Here is a 20196-nt window from a genome sequence, read left to right on the forward strand (position 1 = left end):
ATCGTTTTATGCCTGTCACATTTTTTATTGTCCTCCACTGCCCCAGATTGCCCAGATTTTTTTAGGGGCACACTGCACAGTATTAACGATTTTCCAAGTTTTCAGCAAACAGTTCTTTGGGAAACATCAAACACTGCGTTAAACATGTGTTATCTTTGACATTTGTCATACATACAACTAAAGAAAATGATGCTAGTAACAAAGAGACTAAAAATACCAATTTAAATTATGTTTAGACACAACGCTGATTCATGCCTCGAGTGAGGTACATTTCTTATACTTGAATGATTCATACAGTCAGTGTTAGTGAGTGGTTGAACAAAAAAAATATTCCTCAAAAGCATTTGGGTTATGTCTACAACAAGTCCTCAGCCTTGGTCAAGCACATGGACTGAGCTACAAAATGAGTACAAAAAAATCAGTCAGTGTCCAAAGAAAATTGTTGAAACCGTCAGAAAGACTAGAGAACTAAAAACATTAAGAAAGTCTGGATCAGGAGGGGAAAAAAATTACAGAAAGGATCAGAGCACAAGCATAAAACCACAATGAGTGGCCAACTGTTGCACTTGCATGGAATAAAAAAAAAATCCCAGCACCTGGAACAGAAAAATATGAAGAAAAAAAACATACAGTTAAAAAAAAATCAACAATCCTGAATAAGTAATCTGTGAAATTGAATATGAAAAGGTTAGAAACATTACTACTTGGAGTGGACCAATAACGGTATTTTGTTTCAAAATTACATCCTACTGAGTTGTAACTACTGAAACAAAAAGTGTTACAATCACGCCTGCTCTCCCCTACCACATAATTTCGACATTACCTTTATAACTATCACCGGTTCCCAACCTTGAGTCATCACATAGAAAAACAATCATAATGTCTGGGAAGTTTTGGTGATTTAGTTTATTCGTTTTTAAACTTTGGATATTCTCAACCAAAACACTGCTAGTCATCTGTTTGGGTGGCACTTACTTTTCAGAGTGGCGAAGGGTTATGCTGGGTAGAGATGGATAATAGTAATTTTTTTTTTTAAAAAGACAGCGTTCCTGTTTGTCAAACGAATTAACTTGGCATTCATGACTTTCAGGTTTTTGCATGAATTCAGATTTACGTGCCTCTTTAAATACTCGGATTTAGCGCTTAAATGTGTAGATCCAGTGGCCTTCACAGTGGAGTTGCCAAAAATCCGACAGCACAAGAACGCCACGGTAACATGCTTGGTAACCGGGGCGGATCTATGTTTGATAGAGCTGGGCGTGGGCACTACTCTCCTCATCCCCTCCGCTCTCTCTGGGAAGCACATTGTTCAACGCGGGCACATTATAGGACCCAGGACCAATGAATGCCTTGGTGCAGTTTAGCTACTTAAAATTACACCGTTTCTTACAGTGAATAGGACGCAAATACCTGAAGAAACGGGGAAAGAGACTCGGAATATTTTGTGGCTTTTTTCCGATTTCAGCGGAGAAGCAAAACAATTGAAAGATTTTCTTCTTCCTCTCCGGTAGAAACGCCGCTCCTGTCGCCAATAGACCTCTGCCTGTTGTAAGTATACTGTACACATCCTTGCTTACGAAAAATGTCGGGTTTTTTCCCCTCACCGAGAAATATGTCCTCTCTTAAGTGCTTTCAGTTATTTGGGCACCGCTGGAGATTGCGGTCCTTACAGAAAAACAGGTTAGCTAGCTATCATAACATTTTTTAATTCACGCCCGGCGAGCTTGAACATTATCCTGCTTAGAACTCAGCCTTCTTTCTACCCTGCCTACATAGAATGATTTTTCCTCCCAGCCCCTGACTGTTTTAAGCCAATTATATATTTTTTGGTAAGCGGTCTTCCTTGAGTTTGGGTGTTAAAACTTGGTTATAAAGGGATAACATGACCATCCAGGATTTCCCCCCGCTTTACCTCACTTTGAAAGAGAAACCGAAGACATTTGCAAGTGCCATTGCAATAGATGCTAATGTACCTCTGTCTTTTGTATTGTATAAGGAAAAGACTGGAGCAGGCTGTGAGGTTGCTGGTCTCGATAGTGGCGTCAGAGACAACTAGGGTGACGCCCCGTCACAGTGAATAAAAGCTATCACTGCGGAAGTGAGATTCCATTACAAGGCATTCACAAAGATGATCATTTCAAGTCTCGTATCTGATAAAAAAAAATGGCTAGTAAGGTGAAAGGGATTTACAAAGACAGCACCAAACACTCAGCGAATGGCCATAGAAGCTCCTGGACAGTAAACAATTAAATGCACTCAGCATTCAAAGTAGTATCAAACATTTGAATGAGTGCCCTCTTAGGCAATACAACAGAAAGTGTTTCACTCGTGTGTTTTTCCTGGGGCTTTCCGGTACACGGTTTCTTTTTTTAATCCGCCACATCGTCACGTTCGCTGACCACAGCATCTTCTGTGAAAGTCATAATCATGCAAGTGAATGTGCATCAGTCTATATGACTACGAGAAGGAGGCTTTGCAGCGATTCTGTGTGAGTAAATATTGGTGTTGGTGTCTGTAGCGTTTTGGCAAGTCAGCTGGAAAACAGTTGGAGGTGGTCCAGTGATTGAGGTGTGAGGTCAATGTGTCTTCGTTTTTTCCTTTGAAGGTTTTTATGCAGCCAAGCAGTAAGTGTGACTCTAAAAACCAAAATTTTACGAATAACACCGTTCCCTGCTGGGTTTTAGTATTGATGTGTGTGTGTGTGTGGGGGGGTTGAATGGACATTAGGTGTTTTTATGTGACCCAGAAGATGCTTTCTTTGCTTTCACATTGTTTCATGAACTAAAACAACTCATTGAGATTTACCCAGAGCCCACATTTAGAGTTTTGGGGGTGTTAGGTGTCTAATGATAACCCTTGCAGCTCCTCCAACCGGCAGGCTTTTGTGTGGAGGTCAGCTGCTCTTTTTATCTCTGCTGCTGCCTCCACTGTGTCACCCTGTCCTACAAACTAAAAGGATGACCCAGTAGGGAAAAGGTCACTAGAGGCTAGTGGCTTTCAGAACAGCTAAAAGGCCTCTTTAGATAGTGAAACATTTAGAAATTTGGAAAGAAATGGTTTATTAAAAGAACCAAATTCAGCTTTGTGTTAAATTCTAGAGAAAAGAGTAAATTTTTTTAACTATGTTGTAGTCAGTTTGACCCTCCTACCAACTTCATAAAATCTGAACCAATGTCTTCACGTAATTGTGTTTCACTGGCCTGAGAGAAGAATAGCGCTTCATTCCTAAGCTGGTGGAAAACACTTAGTGTTTTGGATGCTGTTTAGAAGAATGATGTCACTGGAAAGCAGAGGGAGGGTGGGGTGGTTATCGAGACTTTAGGATGGGTCTCGGAGTCTCCGTATTTGACCGTGACACCTCCCTTGAGAGGGTCTCCTTACCATCATAGCTCCATTAAAAATCTATTATCTCTGCAGTGGGCTTGTGGCTCTGCCAGTATGGAGCCTTTAACCAATTAAGCACTTAAATGGAGACCAGAGTGCATGTTGAGGAAGACGGTCATCCATGTACCTAGCTCCTTGTGTCACGTGTGTTGAGAAGATGAAAAAGATGCAATGAAGTTTGGCTTGGAGGATTTTCATTATGTTTAATATTTTTCACTTTCTTGCTAGACTCTTCTCTTCTGTGTTTGTTATGCCCTTGGTGTATATATAGAGAGCAGTCTTCTCCCTTGCCAATGAACTCTCCTGCTACCATTTGAATTGCTGCTCTTTGCTTGCACCCTCCGTAAGCTGTCATGTAAGATTATCCTTTTGGTCCAGGCGAGGCTCTAGGGTTTCAAAATGGACTGTTAATTTCAGACCGGCGGTGGTGCACTATAAATAACCCTAAACTCAAACATGCTAAATAGTGGCCCTTGATCATATTAGAGAGCTGCTCTACAAAGGTTTTGGGAACTTTGGAATGAGATAGGTGCGGCCTGTGTGACAGCTGTGGCAGATTCATTACTGTTTTTTGTTGAATGACTAACAAAAGTCACCCTGCTGTAGGATAATTACTTTGGTCACATGTACACCGTGTGTAAAAAGGACACAGACAATTGCCACATCATGAATGCAAGTTTTCACATGTGTGCAAATAAAGGTAGCAGAGTTTAACCATACGCTGAGAGCAACTCCACTCGGGATTGCAGAGGAGAAGATGGGGATATATTGTGTTTGATACAGCTATACCCAACATACCCATCTGTGTGTAGAGGAGAGCTCAGACAAAACACTCTTTTGCTTAGTCCCTGAGTGTGGATGAAATTGATGCAAGTACTAATGATTTTGACCTCCAGAGGCTGTGTCCTCGTCTTTCCTCTCTATCTACACAAAGACCCGCTCAGTATGAGCCCCTCCTGACAACAAGTGGCTGTAGAAACGCAGCACTGTCTGTGTCAGTGACTGATTTTGCTATTCATCTCCATATGTATATGAGGATTATTAATCAGCAGCTGACATGGCCTAGTTTGAGAGAAGACGGCTGTCTGCTTTCCCTCCTCTGAACTCCCAGTAGCGATGCATGGATGTGTTGAATTTGCATTTTTTAGGCTGTAAATATCACTGGCTTGGCAGGTGTACACTAGAGATCTGGTTATGTAGAAAAAATGCTGTAACCACGTGTGTTAAATGTTGAAGAACTGTGTATGATGCTGTATTCGATTATGTAGCTATCTTTTTTTGTTTTTGTTTGGCCTAAATTCGTCATACTAATCAGTTCAGCGCACGAGTTATCACTGCCATATTGATGAATATCGGGTAAAAAGGAGGCATTTCATGCATATTTCTGTGTGAATCTCTCATAGGCTTTGGCAACATTTCATTTTTTCGAAAAAATCTCAACCCAGAATGATTTAGCTTCTTTAGTTTTAGTGCTGTGACCCCATCTAGCTCTTTCAGGCTTGAGTTTCCCTACTGGCTAACTGTCCAGGCCGCTACTGCCACAAATAGAATCCAATTCTGTGAAAAACAGTGCTTTTATTGTTAATTGTGAGGCAGCAAGTGAAATTAAGATGCACAAGTGCTCACCAGTGAGGCTTGTGGCATCTGATCAATCTCTGATTAACAATAATGTTTAGATATGACAAAACAGAGCGAATACGTGGAACAGCTGACCAACAGTATGGTTGAGTATTCAGTTTTAGTCATCAAGTGTTTCATCCTGTATGATGGCATATTGGTCATCCTGTCTTTTAGTGAACTGGAATAAGTCATATCAAATCTTTGATCTAAATGACTTGTCTATAGTTGAACATTTTATCTTGTGTCCACACTAAACGTGAAATAACTGCCGATGAGTCTATTATTGTTGATCCTTGCCCTGTCTGGAGTTTCAGCAGCCAAAGGTGTTCCAGCGTCTGCCTGCCCCACACAAGTCTCTGTTCGCCACACAGCTGCTGTTTATTTAGTTAGAGGGGGCTCTAAGGAGCTAGACTGGCTCTGCTACTCCACCAGAGTCTGCAGTCCAGCCAGGCTGATTTATTTACACTGAGGGAAAAGGAAGCTAAATGTTTAACCACAAGTTTGAGGGGTCAGTATAATTCCCTTCCTGTTGTGTTTCAGAGTTATAGCAGCGAGGGTGTTTTGACAAGGAGGTCGTTGTTGGTAATGGTGATGGTGCTCAGAGCTACCTGTTCCATTAAGGTGAAGCAGTGGCTTACGGGATGCAGGAGTGTGTGCGTTTGTGTGCTTGCGTATCATGGTGATTGAATGAGAGCAGTTAAATGACTGTGTCCTCAACTTAGCAAGTCTGGTTGTCTCTCAATCATTAACATTATTGCAGTCTTGGTTAATCTTAGTTTGTCCTAACAGCACAGGCACATACAGCCTCAGACACAAATAACCCAAACAGGACTTTTTTTTTCTTTCTGAGAATGCAGATTCTATTAATACAACACCACACCCAGAGACAAATATAGAACGTCTGTTATTTTTTTCCTCTCCACAGCTAAATTGACCTTATATGTTTCATTTTCTTTTGAAATTCTGTGTCTTGTCCGGTTATTGAACTGACCACAGGCTGTGTTTATGACAGGCCACCTGTTACTTCTCTCTTTATACTGTTAGAGTTCAAGATTCACCCCAGCTATTGCTTGTACTTTCATTCCTTTGGGAGTCAAAGCACAAGAGACAGGGCGTGAGTGTTTACTGCTCAGGTCAACTGAAGCCCTGATGTTTACACTCTTAAGCGCGCAAGTAGTTTGTGTAGCAGCTATAACAAAGAGTGCATTTTATATGAGGGATGACACACGGCTCCCTGCGGAAGGTAAAAGAGCATATGTGAACTGTGCTGCTCATGAAATCCTGACAGATTGATTATACACTGCAGCAGGTGGTGCAGGTTAATGATTTTCCTCTTCAGGACCATTCAGCAAAGTGAGACACTATTAATGAGCATGTGGAGATGTTTAACCCACATGTGCCCGTCTTTTATGCTAAATGAGACATAGTTTAAACTTTTGAGGAAGAGAGATTTAGGGTTACACTGGGTGTTAAGTAAAGTTAGTGTTAATAGTGAACTGTTTTGTTTAGGAGGACTTATAATATACGAGTTTTCACCTTGAATATTTATCAGAGTCATTTTGCATTAGTCACGGTTCAAAATGAGTCTTATTTGTCTCATGCTGGGGGGCTCACTGTCTGAAACAAGCTGTTTTAGCTGCTCTCCCTTTAAGGTCACCCTCCCTTTTTTTTGAACCAGCCCATATTATATATAGACTGTATATACACTTTAGATTCATTGTATAGTACAATTATGACAACCGAGGCTTTGCTGTTTGAAAGACAGATATTTGACGTAGAGGTGGCGTCTAGAGGTTGTTGGTCTAAATTGTCAAACAGAAAGTGAAACTATGCTTCTGTTAAGACACATGGCTTTCTATCATTTATAACTGTTCTCAGTTACTTTCCTCTTAGGTCTTTAACCAGATATGACATCATTATTATTCCACTCATTATTACTACAATGTCAAACTGTAACCATAGTAGAGTCCTGTAGTTACAATGGGCCTCCAGCACACTTGTTGTTAGTCATAGATTTGTAGCCGATTTAATGTTATAAAACCAGCACAACAAGTTCATATCAGTCAGTAATAAATCTAACTCATCATGTCTTCTACTCAGAAGCTATTTGGTCATTTTTAGGTTGCATATTTGGTGAGTTTGTGGTCAGCTGTCCATACAATGAGTCTCACTTTGCCACAGAACATAACAGAAAAACCATATGACTACTTTCTCTTTAACACTGGAATTTTACTGGCCAGCAACGCTGTGGTGGGGGAAGATGACCTGTGGGTACGTGTCTTTGCACTGGTTTGTGTCTGTACATGAATATTTGCAGCTTCACCTAGTTTGGTGGTGAAATGAGCAAAATTGTAATATACGCAAGTTTTCCACATTTTTAAGCATGCAAAAATCTATTACACTGGAAAAACATCTCATTAATATTTGAATAACTTGGTTTTTCTCCCAGTTTTAATCATTTCTCCTAAATTTATGTAGGTTTGAGTGTGCCCGTTTCAGGTAACATAAAATTCAAATTCAAATTCAAATTTTATTTGTCACACACACACAACCATACACAGTATGACATGGGGGTGAAATGCTTGTAGCTGTACAATGCCCGACCATTAAATGACAGAAGAAAAGTTTTACAATATTTACAATTTACTACAAAAATTTACAAATTAACTTAGGAATTTACAGTAAAGAATGTGCAAATAGCAGAAGAGATTATAAAGATAAGGATTATAAATTATAGGAATTATAGGATTATAGGAAATGTGTGGTGGTGCGTGTGGTGACGTGTGTGAGAGTCCAGTCTTATAGTGACGTGTTGGGAGAGTCCAGTCCTACACCTGGTTCAGGCCCCGAATAGCCTGGGGGAAGAAGCTCCTCTTCATTCTCTCTGTTTTGGCCTTAAGGGAGCGGAAGCGCTTCCCAGACCTCAACAGTGAGAAGAGTCCATTGTTGGGATGGGAGAGGTCCATCATAATCTTCCTAGCTTTGGACTTGCACCGCTTGGTGTAGATGGACAGCAGGTCAGGGAGCTCTGATTGAATGATGCGTTCTGCCGAGCGCACCACCCTTTGCAGATCTCGTCTGTCCTGCTTGGTGCTGTTCCCAAACCAGGTGCAGATGTTTGACGTCAGGACGCTCTCGATGGTGCAGGAGTAGAAGTTCTTGAGCACCTTCAGTGGCAGATGGAAGTCTCTAAGTCTTCTGAGGAAGAAGAGACGCTGACGGGCTTTCTTAACCAGGGTGTTGATGTGACAGGACCATGACAGGTCCTGAGTGATGTGGACACCCAGGTATCGGAAACTGTCCACTCTCTCCACTGGCGTGCCACTGATGATGAGGGGTTTGTAATTCCTCGCCTGCTTTGTAGTGAAGTCCACGATCAGCTCCTTAGTCTTGCTGATGTTTAGGAGGAGGTTATTCTCCTGGCACCAGGTCTCCAGGTTCCTAATCTCCTCCAGGTAGGCCGTCTCGATGTTGTCGGAGATCAGGCCCACAACAGCAGTGTCGTCAGCAAACTTAACAATGGAGGTGGTGTCGGATGTGGCTACACAGTCATAAGTGTACAGTGAGTACAGCAGGGGGCTTAAAACACAGCCCTGAGGCACTCCAGTGCTGAGTGAGATGGAGGGGGAGACTTGTTTTCCTACCCTCACTGATTGGGGTCTGTCTGTGAGGAAGTTGAGGATCCACTGACACAGTGATGAGCTGAGTCCTAGATCCGTCAACTTGGTGAAAAGCTTAGAGGGAATTATTGTGTTGAATGCTGAACTGTAGTCCACGAACAGCATCCTAACATAATTCCCTCTGCCAGTGTCCAGGTGACTCAGGGATGTGTGGAGCAGGTGAGATATGGCATCGTCTGTGGAACGATTAGTCCGGTAAGCAAGCTGAAGTGAGTCGATGGTGGGAGGAAGTGAAGAAGTGATGTGATCTCTCATCAGTCTTTCAAAACACTTCATCACAATTGAAGTCAGTGCTACTGGACGGTTGTCATTGTGGCAAGCGGGCTGTTGTTTCTTTGGAACAGGGACAATAATGGACCGTTTGAAGCACGTGGGAACCACAGCTTGGGCCAGGGAGAGGTTGAAGATCTCCGTGAACACCGGTGCTAGTTGATCAGCGCAGGCTCTAAGGACCCGGCCAGGGATTGCATCTGGTCCTGCTGCCTTCCTGGTGTTCACCCTCCTGAAGGTGTTCCTCACGGCATGCTCTGTGATGACGAATGCATTTTCTTCACTGGTGCACTCCGAGCGCGCACAGCCGTTTGTTGTTTTAATTGCTGCGGCGTCAAAGCGAGCATAAAACGTGTTCAGCTCATCAGCCAGTGAAGCATCTGCATTCATCATTGAAGAAGCTGGTCGTTTATAGTCCGTTATAGTCCGCAGTCCTTTCCACAGGCTCCTAGAGTCGCACTGTCGTAGCTGTGACTCTAGTTTTTCCCCGTAGCTCCGCTTTGCCTTTCGGACCGCGCTGCGCACATTGTAGGACGCAGCCTTGTATAGGTCCATATTACCGGAGACAAGCCCTTCATTGTAGGCAGCGGTGCGTGATCTCAGAGCGTCGCGGATGTTTTTATCCACCCACGGCTTCTGGTTGGGAAACGTTCGGATGATAGTTCTTTCTGCTGTGTCGTCCGCTAGTTTCCCGATAAATCCCACAACCGCTTCCGTAAACATGTTGATGTCATCAGAGCTGCGCCGAAACATGTCCCAGTCTGCGTCATCCAGTGCGTCCTGCAGCGCGGCCACCGATTGGTCCGTCCAGCGAGCGACCTCCCTCCTGATTGGTGGTTGCTGCTTTAGCCTTTGTTTGTAAGCAGGTATGAGGAAGATGGCGGAATGGTCCGATTTTCCAAATGCCGGCAGGGGCTGAGCCTTGTAACAGTTCTTGAACGGGGTGTAGCAGTGGTCTAATGTCCTCGTGCCCCGGGTGGGGCAGTTGATGTGCTGGTGAAGGTTGTGAAATGTCCGTTTGAGATTCACTCTGTTAAAATCTCCCATAACAATGAGTGCGGCATCTCGGTGAAGTGTTTGTTGATGTGTGAGAGCCTCATGTAGCTCACATAAGGCAGTGTCCGAGTCCGCGTGAGGCGGAATGTAAACAGTGCAGGCAATGACCGCAGTGAATTCCCGAGGGAGATAGAAAGGGCGACACTTAACGATCAAAAGCTCCAGATTGGGCGAGCAAGAGCGTGTGAGTGGGGAGATGTTTGTGCTGTCGCACCATCTGTTGTTCACCATCAAACACACTCCACCACCTCTTTTCTTCCCCGACTCCATTGTCCTGTCCATGCGGTAAACCGAAAAGAACCCCGTCGGCTGCACGGCGTGGTCTGGTATCGCTGGGTTCAGCCAAGTCTCGGTGAAGCAGAGGAGGTTGCAGTCCCGAATGTCTCTCTGGAACTTGATTCTGGCTCTGAGGTCATCAAGCTTGTTCTCGATGGATTGAACATTGGCTAGCAGGATACTGGGCATGGGTGCGCGGTGTGCGCGAGCCCGTAGCCTGTTCCTGATGCCGGCTCTTTTACCTCGAGGCCGTCGCTTAGGGTCGCGTCCTTTGTTCTCTCTCAGGATCTCCTTTGGCCAGGTTGGGTCCGGAGTTAAACATGGTGAAATGTTCGTGTACTGCAGACCAATAGAAACCAAAGTGTCTCTACTGTAGCGGATTTGTGTGTTTTGCATGATGCCCATGCAAGATTATCGCAGATATAGCAAAAAGTGACGAAAAACTGCAAAAAGTGGAGAAGTTAGGGCAGAGCATCCAGCACGGCAGCCGACCTCACCGGCGCCATTTTGTACCATTTTGTACATTTTGTAAAATTGATATCGCGCATGTTTCCTCGCGAGACTTGCGTATTTCTTTAATAACATGGCTTGATTTATGGTTAACTTGACCACGTTACATCGACTGGACATATTAAGTGGATGTGGTGGAGCGTAGGGGGCAACTGCAGGCACACCTGGGGGTCATAAAATTGTAACCCTCCTGGATGGATCGCTGTAGAGTGAATCAACAAGAAATCCTTCATAACAACAGTCTCGTAGATAGTGATTTACCTCATCGTTAAAATGAAACAGTGGAAGAGTTTTAAATATATTTTTAGAATTATTTTATTAAAAATGTTCTAGTATTGACTCAATTTGATCTTTATTAATATGTATTTGTTTATTTTTGGATCACTGTCCCTGTATGGTCGAGGGTAGACCTCAGTAATCTAAACCCTGAGTGATATGGATCTATCTGCCAGTGTGATGCCCCTCCTTTTTCTCTCTTACTCCCTCTCATGCACACTTTTTGCTGCTAACACTGAGCGGGAGAGGACTGGAACATTGAGTACCTTCAGCACATTTTTCACATTCCCCTTTGAGGGTCTCAACTACAGCCCCCACTGCATGCACACACTTCAGCATACACAACCACTCGTGTTTCTCACCAGTGGGCATTAATGGTATTGTCATATGTTTTGTCTGTACCACCAATTGAGGACACGTCAATCTTGACACGTGCTTGTCAAAACTGTGTGTCATGTTTATTTTGGTCATTATACTAACCTGCACCTTTTCCTCTCTCCAGCAGCGGTGGTTGTGTGTGAGTGTGTGGTTGAGCTGCAGCTGCGAACATGACGGAGTATAAGCTGGTGGTGGTGGGAGCTGGAGGCGTGGGCAAGAGTGCACTTACCATACAGCTGATCCAGAACCACTTTGTGGATGAATATGACCCCACAATAGAGGTATGACGTGCTTCTACGTGTTCTGTACATTATTCCTGCAGCAGTTATCTTTAGATGAAGTATTTCCCCTTGAACTGTTGTGTGCTTCTGCGACATTCTTTAAAATGGTTCATGTGCAGTCTTTGCGTAATTAGATGTTTTATATAAATGTCCAACCACACAGTCTAAACCAAGTTACTTTAATTAATTAACTTCTGTGGCAATCCTCCAAATGACAAGGCTTGAAAGAAATCCATAATTTCAGAAAAGAGAAAAGCATTTTCTCCACCTTTTACTCAATATTTTCCTGAGGAAAAAGACACTGGAATATATTGCAGAGCAAAGAGGAAGGCCAGTGAGAATGTCTTCTCCTGTCTTTTCTCCCCTTTTTCTCCCTCTCTATCCCTCTCTTTCTCACCACGCCTGCCTCTGGCCAGACAATGTCCTTTTTGTGTATTTGCATTCCTGGCCCCTATGCTCTAACAAACAAAGGGACAGCACTCCCATGTTTTTGTGACTGCATGTTGGAAGGCTAAACATTGGCTCTGATACCCTGCTCCTCTGATCTCTTGATTTTCATTTGACCTGAAAGTGAGGAGGGAATTTAACAAAGTAACCTAAGTTGATTACAGTCAAGCAACATTCAGTCACTGACATAGTGTCCCTATAGTATACTTCTTTGCCCTGAGTGACCCAGGGTAAGAATCTGCAATGGACCACCGGTTACATTAAGGTGAACTATCAGTTTTGTGTGATGTCTTTAGCACTTCTCTAAAAGTGCAAGTTTGTCTTTTTCTGCAGGACTCATACAGGAAGCAGGTTGTGATCGACGGGGAGACCTGCCTGTTGGACATCCTGGACACTGCAGGTCAAGAGGAGTACAGCGCCATGAGGGATCAGTACATGAGGACGGGGGAGGGCTTCCTGTGTGTCTTCGCCATCAACAATACCAAGTCTTTTGAGGACATTCACCAGTATAGGTGTGTCTAAGAGTAATGCAAAGAAAGAGAACTGGAAAATGTGCACCTCTGTATTTCTTGGCCAGACCGTAGGCCTGTTGGGGTGGAGCTCCGGTGCTAAATCATGTCTGTTAGCTTCTCTGGATGTGCATATGCAGTGTGTGTTAGAGGGACTCCCGTGGGGTCTGCAGGAAAAGGGCTTTATATACGTGTGTGCCAGCTCTCTGCAGTACTTGATGATGTCATGCTGTAGCGTTTAACACGGCTAAAGAAAGCTTAGCTCCCAACTGGAGGCTTACAGCACGATGCCAATGAAATCGATCCTGACTCAATTAGAGAAGCAGGGAGAGGTAGCGCTCCCAAGGACAGGGAAGGAGAAAGGGAGGGTGGGGGTGATAGTTTCAGCTGGAAGTGACAGTGTTTTCTCTCTTTGCCACATTTTTTCTTTCTCATCACATTAGGCATCCACTTGCTGGTCTTGCATGAGGCTACACTTTAAGTCACAGGTTTCCAGAGTGTGTAAATGTACATTTGTTTGGCCTGTTGCCATTGCAACTCAGCTGTTTTGGACCCTGCTTTAGCATAACTGCTCTTAAACCATACAGGTATGCAGTGCACTTTGGCTCAGTGCCCAGTTAAATGTTTTGAGTTATCTAGACATCTGCTGCCTGTATTTACAGGCAACAATTGTTTGTGACAAGAAATAAAACCCACAAAAACTTTCCCCCCCACTATCAGTGCTGACTAGCGCTACATGGCAGAGCAGTGTTCATCCATGTACAAAAACACCAAATAAAGACCAATCCACAACTCTTTAAAGCTAAACTTTAAGCACTCGCCTTAATACCAGGTATACAAGTATCTGTGGTTTGATAGGGTAACTTGTTTGCTTTGACATCAAAACTCAGAGCAAGTGTTGTCATAATTACCATTGGCAGTATTGACTGCAGATGGGTTTGGCTGACTGTACTGCAGGCTATACTGGGGCTGATTGAGAAGAAAGGCTGGGCTGATGGAGTGATCTGACCCTCTCCTCTCACTCAGTCCCCCCTGGCTGCATGGCATTTGGCACTTGCTGCTGTAGTGATGAGGTAATGCTGTTTGCCGCCTGCCTGTTGTCCACCCACCCACCCACCCTCCTTCAGCAGTGCAGCACAGCCCAGCACCGGTAGGCACTAGCTCTTCCTCTGGGTCCTAAAGTTCCCCGGGTGGTTGGTTCTCCAGGGGTGGAGCTGTTGATGATGCTGGGAGGATCTCAGCCAACAGACATGTAACTGTGGCTAAATAAAGTGCTTGGATGTATCAAGGAACAAAAATAATAATAAGGAAATGAAATAAACTAAATTTTCAATTTTCTTGTTTTGCAACGCAGAGAACAGATTAAGCGTGTTAAGGATTCCGATGATGTTCCCATGGTCCTTGTGGGAAACAAATGTGACCTCCCTGCGCGCACGGTGGACACGAGGCAAGCCCATGAGCTCGCTCGCTCCTATGGCATCCCCTACATTGAGACCTCTGCCAAAACACGGCAGGTAAGCAGTTTACATAAAGTAAGGAGCAACATAAAGTTTTTCCGCAGAGGAATACTTTTCTCGTGTCCTGCCTCTTTTATTGGTGTTTGGATCTTTAAAATTCCTCATATACTAATTTTGCTGCATCATTATGTTATCTGCAGGTTATGTCAGTGTTCTTATTTAGGCTGTGTAATTTCACATTTTGCAAAAATATTCATGCGCATCTTACAGCAGACCATGCGCTATGATGTGATTTGTGTTGCTGGGAACATTTTATTATGCTGCAGGCAGTGACTCATAGCCAGGTTACCTTGGCTTGAGAACAGAGCTACAGTATTTGAAAGGGCTCATAAGGACCAGTTGCCTCACAGCTCCCACTGTCTGTGACTCACTGTGACACATTATGTAGGTACATACATACTCGCATTCATCGCTACACCTGCAGAATATCTGTCACTCAAAAGGAAATGCAAGAAGTAAAGAAATGCAGTCTTTTTAGTCATCATGATTTCTTGACAACGTATTTAATAATTCTCAGTGCACGCAATGATTAAGGTTGTCATGGTAATGTTGCCAATTGGTGAGCACACCTAAAAGCTTTGCTGTCAATCAGAAGACGTGCATTTAATATGGGAGCCTTGAAAGGGAGTGTTTTAAGTGCCTGGATTTTTCTGTATGTCTGTGTGTTTGCGTGTGTTTACAGGGAGTAGAGGATGCCTTCTACACACTGGTTAGAGAGATCAGGCAGCATAAGTTGAGGAAGTTGAACCCACCCGATGAGAGTGGTCAAGACTGTATGAGCTGTCGCTGTGTGGTGTCGTGATGCAGGTGAGAAATTATATACACAGTAATGGTCACCAAATCAGTTTGCAAAGCTAAGTTGTGAATGCATGGAATGATGGAATTCACTGGCTTTGGGGAAGGTTTACCTTTAAAGGGACATATCATTACAAGTTAATACAAAGTTGTTCACCTTTATCCTGTTAGGGTGGGAGCTGGCCTCTTCCAAGCCCCCAACCATAGAGTACAAGCAGCCACTGATTGATGAGTATGAAAATGATGTTATATGCTATTGTAACTGAACATGTAAGGGAGATTTTGGACTGATATGTTAGGTAGCACCAGAGTCACACATAAATTTTGGAAATATTTTCTCAGAGCTCCAGAGCCTGAGCGATCAAAGCACATGGTAGCCCAAAGCTCTATTGCAGGGGTATCAAAAATACAGCCCAGGGGCCAGAACTCACCCACCAAAGACTCCGATCTGGCCCACAGGACAGCTTTGGAAAGGCCATATATTTTGAAGTTTTACCATTTTTCCTTCCGATAAAAAACTTCATATTACACTAAAGTAATTAACAAATAGGTGAGCATTTAAATAAGAAAATGTCTATGATTTTTCACCATCTACAATATAAAATTCCATTGTAGATAGTCCTTTTACAATAAAAAAGGCAATGAGCTACTTTTTCTGTAATTTGATACATTTATTACTTATAATTTAGTCCCAAAGAGTCATGCTGACAGATTTCTTCCATTTACTATAGAATTATTTCTTTATCATGCAGAGAAACTGAGACATAGTACTTGCAATGGCAGAAAGGGGTGCTTCACTGGTCTGGCCCACTTAAGGTCAAACATGGAAAATGAGCTTGATATCTCTGTTCTGTTGGTTTCACCATTCATTTGTTGACCACCTGTAACTCTGTGTAGATGATGCTCATTGTAAAAAAAAAAAAGCACTTTTGAAACAATCTGAGTTTTAAAACTTTAATTATATCTTGTGTCACTTTCTTTGCCCAGCTCACTGCTACATGTTGAGAAACGCTACGGCACAAAGTGGCAGCATGGACTTAAGGACTGGAAGATGAAACAACCCAACGATGAAAACAAAAACTTTTCCAACAAAAGGATGATTGAAACAAAAGCCCTGACAGAAACCATCAGGGCTGACTGAACTATAGACTTGTATGGAAAGGGGAATATTGGACTATTGCCTAAGTGGCTAGCGGAACTAGACTGGTCCAGCCCCATCTTTTTTGTTGGTCCACATCGACCTGTGAGCAACACCACTAATGACTCTTTGTCAGCTGCAATGTGGCATCGCTGGGTAGCTCCACAACTTTCCTGCTAACTTATTGTTTTCAGTCTCAACACTGGTAATTGGGGGGGCGGGTATCTCACCTCCGCCCTCCTTAAAAGCCTGATTCCACTCCCCATCCCCCACCTAGCTGCTGGAAGGAATGAGTGACTTCAGTGGAAAGAACTGGAATTGACTTTTAGTTAACCCAACACCTCTCATGCTAACCCATCCCATTCCCGCTTCACCCTACCTGCCTTTGGTTTCTTTTGAATGGCAATGAAATCCCTGCGCTCTAACTGGATACAGGGGGTGGATGCTGACATGGGAAAGACTGTATTTTTTGTTGTTTATCAATTAGCCTACCTGTAAAATAACAAAAAAAAAACAACTTTGATTTTTGTATTTGATATGAAACATTTATTTTTGATTGGCAGTTTTGAAAGTGCTTATTTCAGCTGGCACCTGGTTTGACATTTTTTTGACCTGCCTGAGGTAGTTGAAGATCCTTTTGGACTAGATCTCTTGAATGGAGAATTTCTAGATAGATGGCTTACCGCTGCCTTCTCTCTTTACAGATGTTTCATTGCGAGTCGTCTTGTGGAATAATAATAGTAATGGTTAGTGTACGTAGATTCTGGTGCAATAGAATAATTTACTTTCCAAATTACAAAGTATTGGGAATATACCCTCTGTCATGACTACTTATTTTTCTGCTTTACTTTTTGTTTAAGAAGGAGAGGTACCGTGCATGAAAATGTAGTTGTTGTTATCTTTGCAGTTGCAAAAGCACGATAGGTTGCCTGTAGAATGGGATAAATACCTTAAAGTTGGCAGCGAGTCGATTAAAAAAAAACAAAACAGCAATGCAAAAAGTCTCTGCATTTCATTTTAGTAGCTGTATGGTGTACAACAGCTATTTTTAGATTGCAAGAATCACTCCTTGTGGACGAAAAGGCTCAGGAATTGGTGTCCCGGAGGATATCTATCAGTCCAGGAAACCAGGGTTAATAGATGTCATAAGTTAGTTTTTGCAAAGTGTAATGCACAAGTCCTGCCTCAGAGTAAAACTTCAGTTTTTCCACACACCAGACTATCCTCACACTGCTCTGCTTTATCTGCCACTTTCAGCTTTTCAAAGGAACAATATCAAGTCAGGTGCTAGTCATGTCAGAACCATATTTACTGTATATGTGGGACTATTGTGTGTAACAGGTGTAAGGAGCGGGATATGGGAGTGCATTGTTTTGTGTTTCTTATTACAGACAGGCTTGTGCGCTCCGTAACCGGATTAATTTGCTGCCTGAATAAAAAGACTGATGTGTGTTTACTTTGCCTTATCTGTTAGCTAGGTCGTACCTCATGTGTGCAGCGAGATGGTCATCTGTTCAGTTTGCTGAATTGTTTGTTTGTTTTAACTATGTGTGCAAAAAAAAAAAAGACACGAGTGTGTTGACTTTCGACATGCGCTGTACAGAATTTGAAAGACAGGTCCCTAAAAACACTACACAGACGGGCTTTTCTGTAGTAATGAACTTTAGAGAGAACCCAGCATAAGCCAATTTGTCATAATCAAATATTCATGACATTTCAGTTCTATCACATTGGAACATGTGATAGTGATTTGACTAAATTGTTGCATTTAGCACAGATTATATCTAGATTATAGTAGTTCACTGAATTGGGCATGTGTCGAAATGTGCCGAGTCCTAAACACTACAAGCCTGTTGCTTCAAATCCAAAGCTCTGATGTAACAGATGACAAACTTTATCTGGCCATTGTCCTTCTTTTAAAGGAAACAGTGTTTTTATTTTTTGACCTAATTGATATTGTACATGCAAATGAACTCTCTTTCACTCTCACCATTGCTTACAGAAATATGACCAGTCTAATTACTGTCTGGATGATGGTGGTCAGGTTTTGTGTTCTTTTCTCTGCTTGGAGGAAGGATATGAACTGTGAATGTGTTTGACTCTCTTGATACTGTTTGAAAGAAGCCTCGATTTTACAATTTATATTGCTTACATTATTTGAGGGATAATCGTAGGGGCCCTACTTTTGGCTGTGTTGTACCCAGCTTTTATTTTTCATCCACTGTACTCAGACATTTCAATGGAAAAGGAGCGTGGAGTTTGTAGTATGTAATTACAGTCCTTGTGGTATCCTTGTTAATCTTTAAACAGTACATCCGTGATATAATAATACCATAGAATTTCACAAATCTATGCATTCAGATTACCATTGCATTAGAAAAAGCATCATGTTGTCGCAATACTCAGCCAGTGAACCACCAGTATACATGTCTGAAAACCTGGCAAGCATGACAAAGACTTTCAGGACCATTGGGGGTTTTGCACAAGGATTCGGTGGGCTCAAGGGCTTGTTTGTCCCCTTGCAGACTGTGGAATGGGCGCGTGGATGGATTTTGTGAAAAAAATGTCAACTGTTTAGCTATTTAAGATGTATTTACTCTTTGAAAATGTGGCAAATGTATTGCAGGACAGGAATAAAGATGTCAAGATCAAACTGCTTTGGTCCACTCGCCACCAAACTTTTGTTCTTAAGTTTGTGATTTGCTTCCCCCTGCAGGCTACTATGTGTATTCTGCCGTGAAGTTGAAGGACTGGGACAGCTTTGGTTTAATATTGCTTTTGTCTTATAATAAAAGCTGATGACATATATAGATATTCTTGATAAATGTTTTATATTTAACTGCTTATAAGGAAGAGTCCCAGTGTACAACAGCATGAGGCCTATATAATGTGAGAAAATACAGCTCTGATAAGGGGTTCAAAGGGCAATCATAAACCCTGTTTACACATGATTCTACCATAAAACACTGCAGTGACAACAAATTTAATATTGCACAACTGAACTTTAATGTGTAATGTGTAGTTTTTAAAACCCTTCAGGATGGTTAGATGTTAGAAGAAATTAAAATATTACATTTAAGTTATAGTGATAACAAGCGATAGGGCCCTACATTCATTAATGAAAACTGGGCGGTGACCATGTAGTGAATAACGGAGCAGGCTTTCAAAAGAAGCCTTGGTTTAAAAAAAAAAGTTTGATTGATGTGGGATTCACACTTGTTAGTTATTTGGCTTACTTTGCAACTGAATTCAATAAAAGTCAGCAATAGTGGGTCAGGCTTGTGTATTTCAGTCACCTCCAGCATCTGAAAAAGAAGGAAGGACTAAACAAGGAACATTGTATAGTATAAGAAAATCACTGAAGTGTATTACGTATTTCCCAGTTTTACATGAGTAAATGGTATCTATGATATTAAATTAGCTCAACTACAGGGAGTGCAGAATTATTAGGCAAATGAGTATTTTGTCCACATCATCCTCTTCATGCATGTTGTCTTACTCCAAGCTGTATAGGCTCGAAAGCCTACTACCAATTAAGCATATTAGGTGATGTGCATCCCTGTAATGAGAAGGGGTGTGGTCTAATGACATCAACACCCTATATCAGGTGTGCATAATTATTAGGCAACGTCCTTTCCTTTGGCAAAACGGGTCAAAAGAAGGACTTGACAGGCACAGAAAAGTCAAGAATAGTGAGATATCTTGCAGAGGGATGCAGCAGTCTCAAAATTGCAAAGCTTCTGAAGCGTGATCATCGAACAATCAAGCGTTTCATTCAAAATAGTCAACAGGGTCGCAAGAAGCGTGTGGAAAAGCCAAGGCGCAAAATAACTGCCCATGAACTGAGAAAAGTCAAGCGTGCAGCTGCCAAGATGCCACTTGCCACCAGTTTGGCCATATTTCAGAGCTGCAACATCACTGGAGTGCCCAAAAGCACAAGGTGTGCAATACTCAGAGACATGGCCAAGGTAAGAAAGGCTGAAAGACGACCACCACTGAACAAGACATACAAGCTGAAACGTCAAGACTGGGCCAAGAAAGACTGATTTTTCTAAGGTT

General features: G+C 42.5%; 1 protein-coding gene across 3 annotated transcripts; it reads left to right on the top strand.

The window, feature by feature from the left end:
- Nucleotides 1–1245: 1245 nt before the first annotated feature.
- Nucleotides 1246–18815, top strand: LOC309710264 (GTPase HRas). Of its 3 annotated transcripts, XM_082539567.1 has the most exons (6): nucleotides 1253–1548; nucleotides 11575–11731; nucleotides 12512–12690; nucleotides 14042–14201; nucleotides 14887–15011; nucleotides 15987–18815. In XM_082539567.1, exons 2-5 carry the CDS (start codon nucleotides 11621–11623, stop codon nucleotides 15004–15006), a joined length of 570 nt encoding a protein of 189 aa, XP_082395693.1. In that variant the 5' UTR covers nucleotides 1253–1548; nucleotides 11575–11620; the 3' UTR covers nucleotides 15007–15011; nucleotides 15987–18815. The 3 variants fall into 3 exon arrangements, with proteins under 3 accessions (XP_082395691.1, XP_082395692.1, XP_082395693.1); XM_082539565.1 differs by lacking the exon at nucleotides 15987–18815 and having other exon boundaries at nucleotides 1246–1548; nucleotides 14042–15002; XM_082539566.1 differs by lacking the exon at nucleotides 15987–18815 and having other exon boundaries at nucleotides 1246–1548; nucleotides 11578–11731; nucleotides 14042–15002.
- Nucleotides 18816–20196: the final 1381 nt, after the last annotated feature.

This window comes from Aulonocara stuartgranti (genome assembly GCF_965226115.1).
Source record: "Aulonocara stuartgranti genome assembly, chromosome: 7".
Classification (NCBI taxonomy): Eukaryota; Metazoa; Chordata; class Actinopteri; order Cichliformes; family Cichlidae; genus Aulonocara; species Aulonocara stuartgranti.

Coding starts and splice junctions, on each gene's coding strand:
- LOC309710264 (XM_082539565.1), top strand. CDS start 11,621: ATGACGGAGTATAAGCTGGTGGTGGTGGGAGCTGGAGGCGTGGGCAAG. Junction 11,732..12,511: donor AATATGACCCCACAATAGAG/GTATGACGTGCT, acceptor CTTTTTCTGCAG/GACTCATACAGGAAGCAGGT. Junction 12,691..14,041: donor GAGGACATTCACCAGTATAG/GTGTGTCTAAGA, acceptor TTTGCAACGCAG/AGAACAGATTAAGCGTGTTA.